Source organism: Acomys minous, assembly GCF_964271855.1.
Source record: "Acomys minous genome assembly, chromosome: 7".
NCBI lineage: Eukaryota > Metazoa > Chordata > Mammalia > Rodentia > Muridae > Acomys > Acomys minous.
In genome coordinates, this window is record NC_140488.1 from 16665039 (window position 1) to 16686127 (window position 21089).

General features: G+C 37.3%; 1 protein-coding gene across 5 annotated transcripts in view; it reads left to right on the top strand.

Annotated features, from left to right (window-relative positions):
- MCF2 (MCF.2 cell line derived transforming sequence) overlaps positions 1 to 21089 on the top strand; it is a 94051-nt gene that overhangs the window by 49823 nt on the left and 23139 nt on the right. For 3 of the 5 annotated variants that reach the window (XM_084790498.1, XM_084790499.1, XM_084790501.1), the window contains 11 exons: positions 305 to 424; positions 2860 to 3051; positions 5010 to 5201; positions 6932 to 7103; positions 8526 to 8573; positions 11907 to 11950; positions 13487 to 13569; positions 16613 to 16679; positions 17351 to 17466; positions 17737 to 17806; positions 19191 to 19283. In XM_084790498.1, the coding sequence (XP_084646624.1) occupies positions 305 to 424; positions 2860 to 3051; positions 5010 to 5201; positions 6932 to 7103; positions 8526 to 8573; positions 11907 to 11950; positions 13487 to 13569; positions 16613 to 16679; positions 17351 to 17466; positions 17737 to 17806; positions 19191 to 19283 (1197 nt within the window). The remainder of the gene's footprint in view (positions 1 to 304; positions 425 to 2859; positions 3052 to 5009; positions 5202 to 6931; positions 7104 to 8525; positions 8574 to 11906; positions 11951 to 13486; positions 13570 to 16612; positions 16680 to 17350; positions 17467 to 17736; positions 17807 to 19190; positions 19284 to 21089) is intronic. The other 2 variants (XM_084790500.1, XM_084790502.1) reach the window with 1 other exon arrangement.

The following is a 21089-nucleotide window of genomic DNA, read 5'->3' on the forward strand; positions in this document are numbered from 1 at the left end:
GGGGAAAACATATGCACATATATATACATATATACATATGCATGTATACACATTCATGCAAGTATGTCTGTATATACATGATGCACATATACACAATGATCTTATATAAATCCTGTGTGCATAGATAGCTACAAGGCTACATTTTTAACCAATTATGTTTATTTCTTTGAACAAAATAGCTGAACACATTTTGTATAACTGTTGTTTTGTCATGTTGGCATTCTTATATATGTAATGCGACCATTACTAAAGGTGAATGCTTAATAAATCATGTGCTTTTAAACCTTTATTTTTTTGCTTCTAGGTTGTGACTCAAATTGAATTTTTATTAAAGCAACAAAGAGAACTGGGTGATGTAACAGGAAACGTAGCTCAAGTAAAACAGAGACTTAAAAAAATAGAGTTCTTGGATGAAAAATCTCAGGTGAGATGATATTTTAATGTTTGCTGTGTTTATGTTTCACTAGAGCTTAGTATAAATGCTTATTATACTTAATTTCTCATAATTCTACAACCAACAGAATGATATTAGCCTAAAACCCATTTTAAGCATGGCCCTATGATGACACTGCAGGTACATCATGTACTTGTAAGAAATTATTAAAGTTGTACGACATGTTAGAAGGGCCATCTGTAGGAACAAGACTGTAAATTGTCTTGGAGATGGTAGAAAAATGAATATCGAGAATGATATATAATGGGGCCTCAGATACATACTGAGTTTTAGGTAAGTCTATTATTCTACATGAGATCTTGTCTCAGAAAGGTTATTTAGTATCTGGAAATTATGACATATGCAGTTGAATCAATTATAGACCCACACAGACAGCTCTACTTAGTGTAACAAGCTCGTAGACCTTGGGTGAATTGATTTCTAAACTTCAATTCATTTTCTAGAACTTGGGGGTAAAATGTCCCGCTTTATAGAGTAATGGATGGGGATTCATTTAGATGTATAGGGAGGGCTTAGCATAGCTCCTGGATGTATAGTATGTGCCCAAAGGAAAAACAGTTGTCAGTGTTCTTGTTAATTCTAATGCTTCGATTCATGACTTTAATACTTAGTATGCTGCCTCCGCTCTCCTGTCTTGTATATCACAGCAAAGCAATGCTTTTACAGATATGCTCTTAGAAGACAGACTCATGAGTGAACCACGAACATGAAAAAATGAGTTGCAGTAACCACTAAAGGAATTAGGCTTGCAGAACTCTGTGACTGCACTTTACCCCTCCCTATGACTCAGTGGGAAGAGAAGGTGAACTGGCTTGGCAGCCAGGGCCTCTGTTCATTTTTAATACCCTTTTCTAATGTGATGGAAAACATATGGCACAGACCTTGCCATTTGAAGCATTCTGTTCAGTAGCTGTTTTAGTTTCCTTCCCATTACTGTGATAAAACACTCCGAGAAAAGCAACTTTGGGGAAGAAAGGGTTAATTGGCTTAAGGTCCCAAGTCAAGGCCTGTCTTTAAGGGAGGGCAGGGCAGGGCCCTGAAGAAGACTGAGGCTTTCCTCGCACTCTAGGCTGTGCCAAATTGCCAATTAATGCCAGTGAGGACAGCAGTGCTTTCAGGTGTGAACTGAAAGTTTAGACCAGTGGTCCTTGACTTGTGGGTCCAGACCCCTTTAGGGGTCAAATATTCCTTTTACAGGGATTGTATATCAACTATCCTACATATCAGATATTTACATTAAGATTCACAACAGTAGCAAAATTACAGTTATGAAGTAGCAACAAAACAATGGTAAACTTGGCAGTCACCACAGCCTGAGGAACTGTATTAAAGGGCCGCAGCATTAAGAAGGGCGAGAAACACTGTTCTAGTCCACTTATAAAAACAACTCAGATAATCAAGTTTACTCCTTCTCAAGTCTCTGAAGGAGTTGAAGACCAGGTAGCTTAGTTTTACAATGAAGCTTAGTTGTTTAGGGGTTACGGTGTTTTTAGGTCAAGATAGATGGTTTAAGTTGCTAATGACCAGATGTGATGGAGATTGGGTTACATTCAGAATTTTAGATGCACCAAGATAGGAAAGATGTTTTCTTCAAGGCTGTCGAATACAAATAGCCAAAACACTAAGAATGTAACATTTATATAATTACTGATTGTGTCATTACTCTTCTTGCTGTAGGTAGTTTATTCTATATATGTGTAATAATATAAAAGTATATGTAAAAAGAAAAAATGTTTAAAAATATTTAACTCATTTAAACATTAAAATATTATTAAGGTAAAAAAAAACAACAACTCTATTTTATTGTTTTTAAACCAACTCTATTTTAATTGTGGGTTTTCCAATAGCTAGACAGGCTAGTCACTGCCTCATCTTGGCTTCAGTTTGATTTATTTTCCTCTATATCCCTGCTATGTTTCAGTCACTGTACTATAGCAGTCAGTAGTTGACAGAAGAGAGGTAAGGCCACGAGAATCCTTTCTGATATTCACTTTAGGTATGTCAAAAGCACTCAAGTAAACGGCAACTGGAATTGAGATGGAAACCTACTAACTTTCATTTGGCTGGTGTTTGCACTGGGTGCTGCGTGTGTTTCTGTTTTACATCTGTGCATACAGAAGGCAATCTTTATAGCCGGAGTGAAATGTGCTAGTTCACTTTTGTGTTATATCCAGAAATTCGTGGGCTTCTGATGGTTGATGTCACTGCTTAACTAATCGTTATCACTGTATGGTCATTTGTGTTTTCTTTTGTTGAATGCAGGAAAATGACTTGAAACTAATCCTGTTTTTGTGGCCATATCTTTCCCCTGTTAAATGTGTTCGTTAGTGTTCCTCTCCACCTGCTCTCTTGTATGAGCAGAGATCATACAGTTGTGATTTTTTTTCTCTCCTCTTTCAAATCAGGAACTGGTAGCCAAGGCCCGGCTTGTGATACTACATGGCCACAAGCTTGCATCTAATCACCACTATGCACTTGATTTAATCTGTCAGAGGTGCAACGAGCTACGCTACCTTTCTGATATTTTAATTAATGAGATCAGATCAAAGCGGATACAGCTGAGCAGGACTTTCAAAATGCACAAACTCCTACAGCAGGTAATATGATGGGAAATGATCCATTTCTGGAAAAGACCACATTTTTTTTCTTCTTGGGTTCTACAATCTTTACATTCTTGCCCATATATATGTCTTATGGTCCTCCTTTCATTTTCTCACATACTTGCCCATATGCCTTATGGTACACATTTCATCTTCTTACGTACTTGGCCATATGCTTTATGGTCCATCTTTCCTCTTCTTAGAGGTCAAGGGGTCAGTGTCTATAGCTTTGGGTTTATATTTACAAGAGGTCCTAAAAGACTGCACCTGATTGTGGTTTCTCAGTCTATCTCCCTATGCACTATTCATGACAGATTCAGTATGATACCAATTTTGCCCTGATTTCAACGTGGAGACCGAGGCTGTGATGGCTTCCTTTCTATTTTAAGTCTGTCTCTGAAACTTGGTGATATTCTGCAGTCAGTACACTTAAAAGCCTAGGGGACGTTTTGCAGAAGCCTTAAATTCCTTCCACATTTCATAAAGGACAGTACTAAAAATTAACTGGTGACTGAAAAATATTCTGCCATGCCTGTGGGTCAGCCCTATTTTATGATTAAGCAGTGAATGGAAATGCCACCCTACAGATCTGGTCATGGCAGAGGAATGTAAACAGGAATGCCTCTTGTTAACATCACATCTGAACATAAGCATCCAATCTGCACATCTCCTCTTCTAGTCCAACAAAACAAAACAAAACAAAACCACTCGCCTTTATTCTTGTCCTTGGCACTCATTAGGCATTGCTAGTATGTTTTATATATATATTTTTAGGAGTTTCATGTTTCAGTCATTGATTTATAGAAAATAACATGCAACTAAACTGTTAGTATTGAGAAAATGGCCAGACTCCTGCTGCAGAAAAAATTACTTGTTATGAAATAAATGCAGTGCTTTCCAACCTTGGCTGTGTATTGACAATACCTGTGGAGCACTGGTTGGCTGGCAGCCCAGAGCTTTTGAATCAGAATTTCTGGGGGCAACACCAGATAGCATTTTTAACAGCTCTGAAAGCATTTTTCCTTTTCTTTTTCTTTCTTTGTAAGATTTACTTATTTTATGTATATGTGTGTTCTGTCTTCATGCACACTAGAAGAGTGCATCCAAAGAGGGCTACATGGTTGTGAGCCACCATGTGGTTGCTGGGAATTGAACTTAGGACCTCTGGAAGAGCAGCCAGTGCTCTTAATTGCTCAACCATCTCTTTAGCCTCTCTTTCTTTCTTTTTTAAGTGAAGACACAGTCTTACTGTACAGCTCTGGTTGGCTAGGAACTTGCTATGTAGACCATGCTAGCTTCAAACTCACAGAGATTCACCTATACCTGACTCCTGAGTACTGGGATTAAAATTGGGTACCACCATTGCTGGCCTCTGAAGATAATTCTAATTGTCAGAAGTGAGACTACTGTAGCCCACAAGATCATTCAGCGGGTAAAGGCACGTGCTGATGAGCTTTATTAGCAGAGTTTAATCTCAAGGTCTCATGTAAGCCTGTGGTGGTGCATGCCTATAATCCCAGCATTTGGGAGGCAGAGACATGTGGATCGCTGTGAGTTTGAGGCCAGGTTGGTGTACAAAGAGAAACCCTGAAACCCTGTCTCGAAAAACAAAAACAAAAAGAAAACAAAACAAAACAAAACAAAACAAAAAAGAAAGAAAGAAAGGAAGAAAGAAAGGAAGAAAGAAAGAAAGAGATAGTAATTAGTCCAGGCTTTCTGGGCCAGACTATTTTTCAACAAAGGGCCCACATGCTGGAAGGAGAGAGCTGACTCTGGCCAAGTTGCCTTCTTATCTCCACATGTGAGCTATGGCATGAATATGCTCTGTACACCTACCTGCATCCCCCTCTCCTCCACTAAGATGTAATAATACAATAACAGGAGGCAACTCTCAATGGCAAGCCTATGTATCCATTGTCCATTCTTACATTTGCTGCTATGATTTTCCTCATCAGGCACGTCAGTGCTGTGATCAAGGGGAGTGCCTCCTGGCTAATCAGGGAGTGGATAAGTTTCAGACTAAAGAAGATGCCCAAAAAGCCGTTCAGGATGTGAATAATTTCCTTCAAATGTCTGTGCCTTTCATCAATTATGATATTGAAGAACTGCAATATGAATTTGATGTGCTCCTCTCTCCTGAACTCAAGGTGAGAGACATTTTTGTCAAAGACACACAAACAAACTACTTACAACCAACTTGATCTTCGTGTGTGTATACACAGTCCTCCTGAGAACTGTGAGGTGATAGTGCCACTGTCGTGTCTCAGAGAATTCAAAGGCATATGTTTCCTGTTAAGTAAGACTAACGTTTACTGTGAGCTTTGAATTTATTCCTGGTATTTATACTATTATTAATATTATTATTAAGTTTGAGACAGAGTTTCACTGTAGCCTTACTTGGTCTGGAACTCCTTGTGTAGACCAGGCTGGCCTCCTGCTACTATATCCAGCCTGCCTATTGCTTTAAATGTGCTATGAGCTTATATATATATATATATATATATATATATATATATTGTTCTGCATCCTCAGAGAAGGGCCCTTAAGTGGAGTGGAGTGTCAAGATCAGGTTTATGATCGACACATTTGTAGCTGTCAGGTTGTTTACATTGAGACGTTGGTTTTATATTTATACAATAAATAGACTGTTGTGTTTCTAAAGTTCCTAAAGTTGCTCTAGTTATATTTTAAATCCAAAATAAGTTGTTGCTGTCTTTGTGTTATATGTTCGTATGCATATTTGTACATGTGTGTATGATCATGTTACATTCAGTGGCCAGAGGTTCACATCTGGCAGCTTCCTCTTCTCTCTACCTCATTTTGAGACAGGGTCTCTCATTGAACCTAGCACTGGCTGGGTCAGCTGGACTGGCAAACCAGCAAGCCCCAGGGATTCTGTGTATGTACTGCCATGCCCCACTTTGTATATGGGTTTTGGGATTCAAAGTCAGGTCCTCATGCTTGTGCAGAAAGCACTTTTCCCAAAAGCCATCTCCCTAGTCTACAAATAACAAAAAAATTATCCTACCATATAACCTAAGGCATATGACTTTCATACCTACATATTCATTTATTTGGTATATAGTATATCTACATGTTTGTGTGGGTATGTACATGTATGCATGCACGTGAGAGCCAAAGATTGACCAGCAGTATTTTTCTTAGGCACTCTCCTTACTTTGAGACAGAGCCTCCAATGAACTTGGGGCTCTCATTGATTCACTTAGACTGGCTGACCAATGATCTCCGAGTATCCTCCTGTCTCAGCTATCCCAGCACTGAGGTTATAGATGCTCCTGCCATGTCTGGATTTTATGTGGTTACTGGGGTTCTAAACTCAGGTTCTCATGATTACGCAGCAGGTATGTTAGGGGCTGAGCCATCTCCCCAGTCCTGAAATTAATTTTAAAACTGTACACGAGGAATGCAATAATAGTTATGACTTATTTCAGAAAATAACTCATACATTTTTTGAGACAATTCTGGCTATGTAGCCCTGGCTGACTTGGAACTAGCTATGTAGACTAGGCTGGCCTTGAACTCACGGAGATCTACTTGCCTCTGCCGCCTCAATGCTCACTTTCCTCTGCCTCCTCGGACCCACTATGCATAGCACTCATATAATTTTCTACTTTATTTTATGTATATGTGTTTTAACTGCATGGATGTATATATGCATACTACATGCAATGCCTAGTGCCTATGGAGGCCACAAAAGGGTGCTGGCTAACCCAAAAACTAGAATTATAGATGGTTCTGAATGGCCATGTGGGTGCTTGGAATTGAACCAAGGTCCTCTGCAAGATCAGCCAGTATTCCTAACTGCTGATCCATCTCTTCAGCTCTGCAGCTCATCGAAGTCTTATGTAATTCACAGGCTCAAATGCAGAATGTACAACTCAAGCTTGAAAATATTCGAAGTATATTTGAGAACCAAAAGGCTGGTTCTACGAACCCGAAAAATGCACCTGTAAGGCCAGACCAGTGTGTGATTCCTGCACCTGAAAATATGATGATATCACAAGCAATGTTCTTTTCACCTAAGCATGGTAAAGCAGCTTGTTTTCACATTTGCTATTTCTCTTTTGGCTTGCTATTGTTTCCACTGATGCACCTGATATATCTACTAAATACTTTTTAAATCCTGATAAATTTAAAATCTTTTAGCTTCTTTGTCATGTGTTGTATGTACAAGGCAGAGGTCAGAATGAGATTCCTTTATGTTTACAAGCCACAGTAGTAGCACTGAATTCTGTCAGATGATGGACACCTCAGCATGGAGCATTCTAACTTGAGAAATGAGTGTGACAATTTTGCTAGTGTTAGACTTTTACATTTTCTTCAAAAGGACGTGAAACTTATATGCACCTACATGCAATTACAAATATGCATATTTATTGTTATTCCAGTAAGCAGTTGTTTGGTTCTTTTATGATGCTTGTATTTTAGTGTCTTATATAATAAGCGTGGATTGCCTTTTCTAAATAGATGCTGGTAATGCTAATTGTGTTAGTAGTTTCTTGTTACAGATTCCGTTTCCTTGTTGTAATCTCTGAAGTCTATTTAATTGTGTAATATCCCATTCCGTTCTAAATTCTACGTGAAAAATAGTTATTCTTTTTAATGGCGTTGAACCAGAAAGTCTGAAAATAAGAATTATTCTTACAAGGGTTTCCTGGAGCTAACTCTGCAGCTTTTGGAGAGAAAGCAGCGGTACATGGCAGGTTTTTGTACAAGTTAGGTTTGAAGATGTGAACATATGGCTAAATTCAGTCTCTCTGAGTTAAACTGCACCAATCACTTTACTAGTGCAGCAAACCACTTTGAAATGCAAACAGGCCTGAGCCAGAGATAATGAATAGATACAAGTCATTTCCAGCACGGGTCATGTTACAAATGTATTGGAAGTTATATGGTTGGTCCTTCCAAAATGAATGCATCTACATAAAATAAGACGGTGGAAACAATGGTTTAAATGAATAATATTGACTATACTAAAAATATACTGAAGATACTGGAACTATCAAAGAAACTTTTTAAAAAGTAAAAAGAATAGTAGTAACAAAATGAACTGGTTAACTCCAACAGTTGAGATTTCTAAGCACAACGCAGACATCAGTTAGGTCTCTGGACTGTAGCAGTTTCCTATTGATGGCTTCAGTTTCCTTGTCTGTAAAGCCGGGACAAATATCTTCTGACTTAAAAGGTGATTATAAAGAGAAAGTCAAATAGAATTGCAGAAAATAAGAATTACTCAATAAATTGGACTATTTCTTCCTTCTGATGAAATCTCCTTTCTTAGTATACCCCAAAAGCTCAAGTCTTCTGAAGCAGAGCACTTTTGTTTGGGACTAGGCTGTCCAAGACCCATTCATGTCATTAGTTATTCAAAGAAAATTTTGTTTTGTATTATTTCATTTTTCTTTCTTTCTCGTATTCTTATTTAATGGCATTACACTTTCTTTCTGCAGTGGGAATTGGATATTCTTTCTTTCAAGCATGTAAACTTTTTTCAAAAGGTACCCATCTTTATTATATTACTTATCATCAATACATTTTATGAGTTTGTGTACATGAAAAACCAGTTTGGCATCTAAAAACAGCAGCAGTTCCTTCATGAATTCTACCTGCAAATAGCTCTATTTTTTCGTACAAAGCATCCATTATTCTCTCTCATCATTGAACTTAACTTTAAAAAATGACTGTGTATAGAATAGGGTATTGCTTTTAAAGTCAAGTTTCTTTCATAAAATGACCGCTTAACAAAAAGAAAGAAGCAGAGGCATGGGAAATTGCTCGGTAGTTAACAGTGCTTCCTGCTCTTGCAGAAGACCCCAGTTCACTTCCCAGCATCCACATGGCAGCCCACCCACCCCCTGTAACTCCAGGACCAGGGGAACTAATGCCTTCTTCTGGCCTTTGTGGGCACCTATATAGCCATCTGCCTAGTCACACTCACGTAGGCATACTTCAAAATAAATAATAAAATGTCTTTAAAAAGTTAGTAAAATTAATGTCAGTCAGGGTTTTCTTCATTTTTTTTCAAGACTCCCACATCACTCATAATCAAAATATGTGTTTGAAGTAGCTTGAATTTGCTTCAGCTTAAGGCTACTTAGTGTGTTCATGAGAAACAAGGCACCTTAATGAGTAAGTGACTGGGATGGATATACATGGTTTTCTCCATCAACCAGTATGGTTTGTAAATGAAACCAGATCACTATTTAAGCTATATACCTGCACATTACACTATCAATCTATGGGTAATGCAGGTTATAACATACGCCAGACAAGATTTAAAAACTTGGAATTGGTAAACCTTGTATTTGACCAAATCAAAGTACGTGATAATTTTTTTTAATAAAATGAGTCAAACTGGTTTTTTATTCTGCTTTTTTCTTTTCTTTTCTTTTCTTTCAATTTATTTTCCACCTAGAATAGGCATTAGCAACTAGCAGGAAGTGATAAGATGTTTGATGAATTCACACCGAGTATGAAGGGAAGTTATAGAAGGGCTGTACCAGGGAAAAATAAAGCTTAAGATATGGTTGGGCTCTGAAAGCTCTATTTCTAGTTTAAATCTGTCACTTAACCTTCAGACTATTTACAACATGCACATTTCCAAATGAAACAGTCTCACCATACCCTCCATGAACATATCTCTTCTGCAAATCCTTATCTTGTTGACTGGTACTCTGATATCCCCACTTGTCCCAGCTTAGTTGTTCCTGCTTACTCTTATCCTACTAATTGCTTTTGTTGCTAAATATGCCATCTGTGCACCTAGTTATTCCCATCATTACTTTCTTCTTTACTGCCACTTTCTAAGTCAAAAATAACATCTCTAGTGGCCTTGACAATAGTCCCTTTGGTTCCCATTGCCACACTCTCATGCTCCCTTTTCTCTTCTGTGTGACCTTGTGGAGTTGACAGAGATTGCTGCTGTTTCTCTGGACTGCTTCCCCTCCCCCCCCCCCCCCCCCCCGCTCCACTGCTTCCTTGTTGGCTCCTATCCGAAGGCTACTTCTTCCAGACAAGCTTTTCTCTAGTCTCTGCTCTTGCCCTGTAGCCTGGCTCAGACGGGTGTTCATCCCATGTAACAAGAAGTTTCCTTATTCCTTTTCTCAACTGCCTCCTACTTACCTGTTTGCCATTGCATTTGCTAAACAGGATGCTCTGCAAGGATAGGATCTGTTTGGAAGCCACCTTTGTATATACCCAAACACAGAGCTAGCTTGTTATAGCACACAGGTGCTCAGCTATTTTGTAAGTCTTTACATTGTTGAAAGAATGAATATATTTACCTTGTTTTTTTTTTTTTAGAAAAAGATGTGTTACAGAGATACACATATATACCCCTTTGCATCTTTCAATGTATTTGCAACCAATCCATAATTTACTATTAGAAGTAAGTTTAGATCTTTGTATGTTGGTATCTTTAAGGTGAGACACACCAATAATTATTAAGAAGCTAGGTTTATATGGTAATTCACACTAAGTCTAAGGTATAGTTATGTATAACTTTCATGTGTCAATATTTGGTAATAAATGACAGTGAAGTATACATATTTTATAATACGAAAGATCACCCACTCCTTGAGTGTACCTGACACTAACTCTTGCCAAGGAGAGGAGGATGAAAGATGCATTTCTTCCATGCTCAGAGCACTACTCATGTACCCCAGATGAGGAGCAGCCTTCATGATTCATAACTGAAGATATTCTCTGCCTTGTTTGTGCCTTTTACTTTTAAAGAACATCTTACTTTGTTTGTTTCAGTGCTAAGAGTTGAACATATGCTAGGCAAATTCTCTACCACTGAGCTTATTTTCAGTTTATTCTCCATCCTGTTTTATTTTGTCCTAGTGCTGAGAATTTATTGTTTAAAAATAAAGATTAAGGCTTTGAACTTTTTATTTTTTTATGAGCACCTTACCTTTCTTTGTAAATATTTTATGTAGCAATTAGAAACATGTATGGGTTTATATTCACTTCTACGTCCTGAACATGATATTAACCTTAGTGATATCTGAAAAATGAGATAGATACTGTTTTCTATCTCTTAGCAAGGATTTGAGAATTAAAAAAGAAAACAAATCATTGGGTTTAGATCAGGACCTATTTGGGGTAAGTGTCAAATAAATGGTGGTTGCTATAATTTACTAGGCTAAACTTGGATTTTTCGTTATTAATTTTCAAGTTAATATATAAGTGGCTTTCATTATGGCATTTTCATACATAATTTGTTCTTATTTGCATTTGTGTGTGTGTGTGTGTGTGTGTGTGTGTGTGTGTGTGTAAAACTATACACATGTGTAGACTAGAGGACAACTTGCTGGGTTTGTTTCTCCCCTTCCAACATATGGGTCTTGGGGAGCAAACTTAGCTCATCAGGGTTACTAGCAAACAATTTTACTTGATGAACCATCTTGCCAGCTGCATAATTTGTTCTTTTCATTACTCTCCCCTGTCTTCCCTCATCTCATATATGTAGGGCTAGATGCAAAGAACACTTTGATCCAGTCAGTAAGCGAACTGTAATCTGATTGAATGTTTATGTGGCAGAATGTATAGTAAATATGCATATAATTTTGAACACTTAATACCCCTTTCTTTTTAAAAGTAAGTGAATGTGTAGAGAATGAGAAAATTGGTAGTACATAGCAACATCATGCTCCAAGAAAAGTTGGATTTATGTAGACATCTAACCAATTGCTGTTTTCCGTAGAGTGATTTAAAATACTAACAAATATATCAAAGTATTAGCTTTCTTTTTAGTAAATATACATGTATTTTCACTAAAAGTGTTGACTTTAATTCTGGTTTAACATTATTTCACATTTATCTACCAGTGAAGAAGTCCTGGAGACAGATTCAAGCTGAGAGCAATGTGAAAGTAAGTATAATTGATTAATGAATTCAAAGTTGGCCATGCTGCTATAATTGCAGTGTTAGTATGGGGGTTTCAGGCCTGTTTTCCACTCGTTACACTGACCTTGTGAATTTGAAAACCTTACACATATAAGAAAAATCTGCTGCCTTGGGTCTAATTGCACTACTGGCATAGTCCCACTGTGTGAGCAGTTTTTTAAAAAAGTCCTGGCTTAAATTCAGGATCATTTCTGTAGAGGATTGCATATCAGTTCCAGTTCGTCATGCTGCTCGCCTCCACACACTTAAGCAATACTTGCTCTTTCTGCAGATGGTGCTTTCTTTCATGAATGAGTGTAGCACTGCAAGAATGAAGGGTAGAGTCCAGTTTATCATGGACCATCAGAAACTGACTGAGGATGCAGGAAATGCATCTATTTGCTTCTTTTAAAATTTTTTCTCTTTCCCTTTCCCTTCCTTCCTTCTTTCCTTCCCTCTTTTTTTGAGATGTCTTGGGGCTCACTGTGTAGACTAGGCTGGCTTCAGACTCCGAGATCTACTGCTTTCAGAGCGCACCACCATGCCCAGCTTCTATTTGTTTTTTGATGTGCATAGCACTCTTTCTTATTTCAGTTTCTGCAGCCTTAGTTCCCTGAGGTGAATGGTGGTTCAAAATTAAATGGAAAATTCTAAAGAAAGAGAGAGAGAAGCTATATATGTTTTATTATAAGTGAAGACATTTTATTATGAGTTATTATCGTTAATATCTTACTTTGCCTAATTTATATATGACATTTTAAAAATCATATATATGATTTTTAAAAGTCATATATAAATGACATTATATATATACATATATATGTATATATATATACACACACACATATGGGGAAAAGTGTAGTACATAGAGGATTTAGTACTGTCCACAGTTTCAGGCAGCCACTGAAGGTGCTGGAGTGTATTAAAGGGGAAGAAGTAAGTAAGTGCATGTGCCTAAGATTTTGTTCTTCTTGGCTATCTGTGATAGGCTGATATCTGCAGAGTAGCCTCTTCACAGCTGCAGGACCCTATGTATTACTTGCTATGTCCTTGGTAGTAAGTGGTAGCAAGAGCATGGCTTTTAATGCCAGACTCTCACTTACTGATGTCATAGTCTTCGATAAGTTCTCTTAACATCAGACTACTTAATTAACAGGGGATGATAGGACACATGAAGTTAGGATAAAAATCAAATAACATGCGTGAAGCGCTTTAGTTCACTCTGTGTGGCCTATAGTGATGCTTGACCTTGTTTCTATTATTATTACCATAGACTAGCAAGTGACATTTGTTGATTAAATGAAAGTCTACAAAATAAATCCCAGTTGGTACCTTAAATTTGTGCCCTTAGGTAACTCAAAGCATATATTTTACTAGTATACATCCAAGTCATTTTTATAAAAAAAAGTGTTGTATATTAATTTATCATCAAAGTTAGGATTGAAGTTAATGTAATATAGATGTATTTGAGAAAGTACTGTACCTACATAGACATGATTGACTTTTATTTTCATTATTTCAGACTGAAGTCGTTCATGATAGCCAAGAGAAGAGGACTTCTGAGGAGTCTCCAAGATTGGACAATAGCTTGGCTATTTTAAAGAAGTATTCTTTCTTTTTTAACTTACATTCATATATCTACCTCTCCACAGGAGGCGCTGGTTCAGTGTCCAAGGCTCATGTGCTTAGATTTTTCAGTTTGCAAACTAAAGTTCTAGTGAGGATATTAAAAGAGTATTAACAAGGTGCACACTTTCTGGATTTAGGTCTGTTTTTTTATTTATTTTTATTTTTTTAATTAATTTATTCATATTACGTCTCAGTTGTTAGCTGGATTTAGGTCTGAACAGTTGCGAACTGTTTTATGAGACTTAAGAACTATTTTTGGTAGTACTGTGCATTGTAAGGCAAGTGCTCTGCCACTGAGCTATGGCCCAGTCCCTTTTTAAGGAATTTTTGAAGCTTTCATTTTTAGATTGAAAGGGAAAATGAAAGAGTTTTATTTCTTAATTTTTGTGTTTTCCAGTTTAAATCATACATACATGCATGTATGCATGTATGCATACATACATACATACATACGTAGTGTATGAAGGTTTTGCCTACATGTCTATGCACCATGACTGTGCATGGTGCCCAGGGAGGCAGGCCTCTTGAACCTACAGCTACAAATGTAAGCCCTCATGCATGTCTTGGGAACGACACCTGGGTCCTCTGTAAGAGCAGCATGTGCTCTTAGTCAGTGAGGGAGCCATCTTTCCAATACCTTTGTTTCCCACTTTTATTGAAAAAAAATCACTGGGAAGCAAAAATGGACACTTTCAGTATACACAGTGTGAGATATGATAAGGTGATTTCTATAGCAAGTTAGTAACACTGGCACTTGCTTTTTCTGTGGTAAGAATACAAGTGTGTCAGTTCTATTTTTAAGTGCATTTCCTTTATATGTGACATGTCATTAATGATAGTAATGATAGTAACCATTCCCAGGATGACTCAACTAATATATGAAAGTTTGTACCCTTCGGTCATACCATCTGCTCTAGTTTGCTTTCTGTTGTGATAAAGGCCATGACCAAAAGCAATTTGGGGGAAACAAATGGTTTATTTGTCTTGCACTTCTAGATCACTGTCCATCATGAGGGAAGTCAGGGCAGGAACCTGGAGGCAAGAACTAAAGCAGAGGCCATGGAGAGGTGCTGCGTACTGGCTTGCTTCCCACTAATTGCTCAGCCTGCTTTCTTATAGAACCTAGGATGACTTTCCCAGGAGTGGCACTACATACAGTGGCTGAGCCCTCTAACATGAATTGAGAAAACGCCCCACAGACTTGTCTACATAGCAAACAGACTGGGCAATTTTTCAGTTGACATTCTGCTTTCCCAGGCTATTGTAGTTTTCTGTCAAACTGACAGCTAAAACTAACATCATTTTTTTTTTCATTTTAAAAGAAAGTAAAATCAATGAAAGGGTTTGTGAAAAGTTATACAGGATTATAGATACGATTTCACAGATATTAACAATGACCCTTTATATGCTTTTATAATATTATGTTAATATTCTAAACTTGAAAATCCTGACCTATAAGTTTCATATGAGCCAGGTCTGGAGGAACATTCCTTTAATCCCAGACCTTTGGGAGGCAGAGGTAAGTGAATCTCTGAGTTTGAAGGCTGCCTGATTTACATAGCTCCAGGACAGGAGGTCTACATAGTGAGGACTGTCTCAAAAAACCAAAGGAAATAAAGTTTCATATCTTGTTCTTAGAAGTACCCAAGGTTTTTTTTGCACCAAATTGCATGAAGATATCTATATACCTATATATCTATATCTATATATATCCCAAGATTATTTAAGATAACTTAAAGAAACTAATTTTGGAAAATTAGGATCTAAATTTTTTAAAGTATGAAAAAGAAAAGAACAAATGTACAAAGGTAGAGGTTAAATAGGTTGCTTATATTAGAGAGGGGAGTAAAATTTAAATATGGCATTTGGAAACCACATGAATGGCACACAGTGTTGCTACAGAATTTTAAGTTTTACTTCTATCTCATGTTTAGGTGAGTGTAATGAATTTACCATCCGTCTAAGGAAAAAAACCAGAAAGTTAGTGGGAACTGGGGAAAATGGTGTTTAAAGGGCTAGTATCATTTTTTTTCTTTTTGAAAAGGAGATGATTTTAGAGCTCAGGAAATTTCACTGTTCAGAAACATCAAAAGCTAGCATTCAGTCTTAGCAAATTTATATTTAACCTAAGTGAATTAGAAATCATTTTTATAGCTGGATGTGATGTCGCACCCCTTTAATCCCAGCACTTGGGAGGCAGAGGCAGGCAGATAGCCGTGAGGTCAAGGCCAGCCTGGTCGACAAAGCGAATCTAGGGCAGCCAAGGCTACACAGAGAAACCCTGTCTCGAAAAATAAAACCATTTTTATGTTAGCTCATGGCCCTTGGACATTTGTTTTTCTGCACCCTCCCCCAAGATAGACTCTTGCTATGTAGCCTTGACTGGCTTGGAAAACAAGTTAGCCTTCAACTCAGAGATTCTTCCACCTCTGCCTTCTGAGTGTTGGGATTAAAGGTGTGTGCCACCACATCTGGCCTTCTTTCTTTTAAAGCTATTTAAGAGCCTTTTGAGTGGTACTTTTTTCAACAACCATAAAATAAGCTTCATAGTTTGATGCTAGAACCGCCCCTCCCCCCCCCCCCGGGTAGTTTCAATATATTGTTAGCTTACTCTACTTTATTTATTTATTTATTTTTATTAATTTATTCATATTACATCTCAATGGTTATCCCATCCCTTGTATCCTCCCATTCCTCCCTCCCTCCCATTTCCCCCTTATTCCCCTCCCCTATGACTGTAGATCAGTCTTCTCAACCTTCTTAATACTGCAACCCTTAAACACAGTTCCTCAAGTTGTAGTGACTCCCCCAACCATGTAATTATTTCATTGCTATTTCATATAAATGTGCTACTGCTATGAATCATAATGCAAGTATCTGACATGCAGGATATCTGATATGTGATCACAAAGGGGTTGATACCCATAGGTTGAGAACTGTTGCTTTAGATTATTTTTAATGATAACTGAATTATTGCAACATGGTACATTAACTGATACCTACGGTCTGTTTGTTGTAGCCATGTCCTGAATGAGCTGATCCAGACAGAGAGGTCATATGTTCGAGAACTCTTCACTGTTTTGTTGGTAAGTATAGCGAATTATTTTTCCTAACTACTTTCATTAGAATGTGTTCTAAGCAGTTTTGTGTTTCTGTCTCTGTCCATTGCTGTCCCATGGTAGCAGTGGGTATTTGCTGTTGTTTGAGACTACATGTTGTTTAAGTGATTACATTTACATTGCCTCTCAGCGGTGGGGATACGAAATTCAGAATCTTAGAGAAGAGAAGCTGTTCTCTTAGGGACACGGTGCATTGTTATAATTATTCCCAGGCTGCTACTTAGAGGCTGAGATGGAAAGAACTGAGGGTGGGATAAAAATACTAATTTGACACAAACGCCATGATACTAATTTGGTCTGAACAGAAATCTAAGCACTTACTTTCAATTTAAGAAGAACTTTATATTCTGTACTATAATTTTTCATAGTTGGTTTTTTTGTTTGGTTTCCAACACTACAATAAAAGAATGAAGGCCAAAGTACTACTTTTTATTCTGACTGTGGAGTGGAAGCCTTGACTTCCTTATCCTTCATTCTAAATAATGCCCCAGATAACTGTGGTAGCTAAGGAATCTAAACATCAAAGTGCACACAGCTGTATCCACAAACCTATATATTTTGTTGCATGTATACTGTCAGTGGCCCAATGAAACATTAATATAAATATTAAAAATGGAAACTTGACTTATTTTTAATAGGGCTACAGATCTGAGATGGATAATCCACAGATGTTTGATCTTATGCCACCTCTCCTGAGAAATAAAAAGGATGTTCTTTTCGGAAATATGGCAGAAATATATGAATTCCATAACAAGTATGTAATTGCCAAATTGAACTTTCTGGTGATTTTATTTTTTTTCCAAAAAGAGTTATTACTGACTGGACATGGTGGTGCATACCTTTAATCCCAGCACTCGGGAAGAAGAGGCAGGTAGATTTCTATGAGTTCCTGGTCTAGAAACTGAGTCCAGGATAGCCATGGCTACATAGAGAGACCCTGTCTCAAACAGTGGGAAAAGAAATGCTACTGCTTGCTTTGTCATTATATGTAATAACTAACTTTTTTTCTCTGAAAAATTGACAGCATTTTCATGAGCAGCCTGGAAGATTGCTCTAACGCTCCAGAAAGAGTGGGACCTTGCTTCCTGGAAAGGGTTAGTCTGGTTATTTGCTTTCAAATTATATAAATATTGACAACCCAAAAAGTATCTTTAGTATGAAGCCGGTTTAGAGACAAGCTATGCCTCCCTTTCCCTTTAATGTCTTTGGAGAAGACACATCAATTCCAGCAAGTATTTAATGTAAACTTGTTTTGTTGGATAAGTGATGTAAGGGATACTCAGGGCAGATTTGTATTCTGTGGTATTAAACATTTCAATTACCCAGGTAGTAACAGAGGAATCCAGAGACCACCCTAGTTATGAAAATATGAGAGATGGGAGATATTAAAATCACATTGAACTTCGTTAAAGTTAGAATAAAAGATTCTTTTTAACAATGACCAAATTCATCCATTCCATTTTCAAATAGCAGTTGGTTCAATAGCCTTTGGAGTCTAGTTCTTAAACATTGTGGTACTCTGTGAGACATGATGGCGCCAGCACTCGGGAGGTAGAATCAGGATTGTGAGTCTCAGGCCATCCTGGACTACTTAGTGAGATCTCATCTTTAAAAATACCCAACCCTATGCTACTCAAAAGAGATTTTATGTTTACCGTGTACCTTTACATGTATACATAAATTATTTCCCAACCTGATGAGAAAGTCTCATATCCTATGAATCTTTGTATCTGTCAAAGTTGGCAGAGTTCTTGCCAACTACTAGTGATAGTACTGGTTTAATAAGTACTTCTTGATGATATGCCACTCAGTACCCATCTACTTAGTATTTACTGTCTACCAAGCACTGTGCTGGCCAATGTGGAAACCAAGCTAAAGAACACTTAGGTAGAGAAACAGAAGCCTTAAATCATGTACAGGATGAATTCTACTCATTAGAAATACACAGAGTGTACTATGGGGCTCAAAAGAAGGGCAGCATCCACAGCTTGAGGGCAGAAACAGTGGCTAGATAGAAGACATTCATGAGATGAAAGTTAAAGGGTGAGTAGGAGACAGACCAATAGATGAAGATTCGGGAAAGATGATTCAAGGGAGAGCAAATTGTTCAGCCATGTTCTGAGATGTGCTGATGTCCCAGTGATGAACCAAGCACTACTTCTAACTTGGAAGTAAGCTTTAAGCTCACTAGTGTACTAATAGCACAGAAAACTCATTTTTGGCACCTATTATTAGATCATGATAATAAATAGTTTAAAAAGATAAGGCTTTTCTTGCCCAACTGCCAAGTTTGTAAGCAGGAGTTCTGAAATTGTTTGTAGAGTTATGTACCCTGCTGTCTGGCCCAATGGAACACAAAGCAGGTCCTTCTCTGTCACATTCACTACCACGGTGGCCACATACTCTTGCTCAGCCTTTTTGAAAACAAAATTCATGTTTATAAATTGGTAACATATTTGCATTTGTGCTTCATTACAGAAGGATGATTTTCAGATGTATGCCAAGTACTGTCAAAATAAACCAAGGTCGGAGTTAATTTGGAGGAAATATTCAGAATGTGCCTTTTTCCAGGTATTAATTATTTATGTATTGAATACATTCCTGTTGGAAAATATTGGAATATTTCTCAGTAGTAAATTCATTTTCTGCTTTGGCTAAATTATTTACGTATATAAGCGAAGCAGCATTCTGCTTTCAACCAAAGTACACACATAAGCACACTTAGGCATATAAATATATATTTGCTGTTCCCCAGAGGCAACCACTTTTAGCTACTTCTGGTATTTGCCTCCCTATCTCCAAATAACATGCTTGTCTTTCTTCTTCCTGCTTTAGAAAACGAAGATTTAGGTCTCTCTCACTGCTCCCAGTCCCATGACCATAGCCACATCAAGTTCTTTTTCTCCAAAGCTTCCAGTATATTTTTGTTAGACTGATTGGCTATATTTAACTCAATTATTAAGACTGGAATTTCTCTGTGTAGATGATTCATATAGTAAAATATTGTTGCTTTTCCTTCTCTTGTGTTTTTACTACAATTTTCTTTTTACTCACTTAATTTTCTATATGTTTTGCTTTCTCCCTAGCTCAGTCTTTTCTAATTTTAGGAATCATAAAACAAAATGTTCTCCATATATTTACATGCGTTGGCTGTCTTTAAATTTCATCCAAAGAAATACCTTCTAGAGTTTCTGACCTGCTTACAGCTTTCATCTCAGGGTCTTGGTACATATCATTTGGAGGTACTTCTCACTGCTCTCTTCAGTAGCCTGTCCTCTGTGCACATAGCAAGTCTGAAAAGAAGATTTATTTAATTTTATGTGTATGCGTATGTGCGTTTTGCCTGTGTGGACACATGCGCACTTTGTGCATACCTGACGCCTGTGGGAGTCCGACTAGGGCGATGGTTTGAATGGAACTAGAGTTTGGATGGTTGTGACCCACTATGTGGATGCTGAGACTTGAACCTGTGTCCTATGCAAAAACAACTGTTGTAAACTACTGAGTCATCTTTCCAGCCTTATGTCCTTCTTATTGTTTTACCCTCTGTTTGGTAGAATAGATCTAATAGTTTGTTTAGAAATTGTGCATGTTAGGTAATATATTTGCATACGTTTTGGAGAACTTATATGAGAAGTGTCTTTATTGTACCTAATGCTTTGATTGTAGCATTGGCTAATTATAGAATTTTAACTAAGAAATAATCATTCCCAGAAATGTGAAGATACTATTTCTAGAAGAAATATATGACGCCATTTTGACTTTGTTTCTCTGAAAGATATGGGACATAAGACTTAGAATTTGATTATTTGCATCATTTTCTTCATTATCTTGATATTTTAGGTATTATTTCTTTTGACTTTTGTGGTAAAGGTGTGAAACCTGCATCTTTTATGTACCAGGAAGCATTCTAAGCCTATGCAGTACCCTGGCGCCTCCTGATTGCCCTGAAACTGGAACCTCCAGACCAAATTTACTCTAGTTTTTTTCCTTTCACCTAAGTTTCACCATTTTTCTTTTTCCTGGAATTCCTGTTGTACTGATGTTGGAATCCTAGACTAGTTCTATAATTATCTTTTTTCTGTTTTCCAAGCTTTTTGTCTGTCTGTTCTGATCTCAGGAATTAACTGCTATTCCTCCTAATTGAGAGTTTACTTTTGCATAATACTTGTTATACAAGGTGATGGATTTTATAACATTGATTTAAGTATATCATGTGTATTGACCATAGTCACCTCCTATTCTCCTTTCTTGTTCCAACACTAATCTCCTTAGTCTCCTTCCTCCTCTCAAATAGTCCTTTATTAATATATAAATGATACCTCTTTATATGTATATATATTCTTCTTGGTTCTATATTTCTTTTTGAGTTTTGCT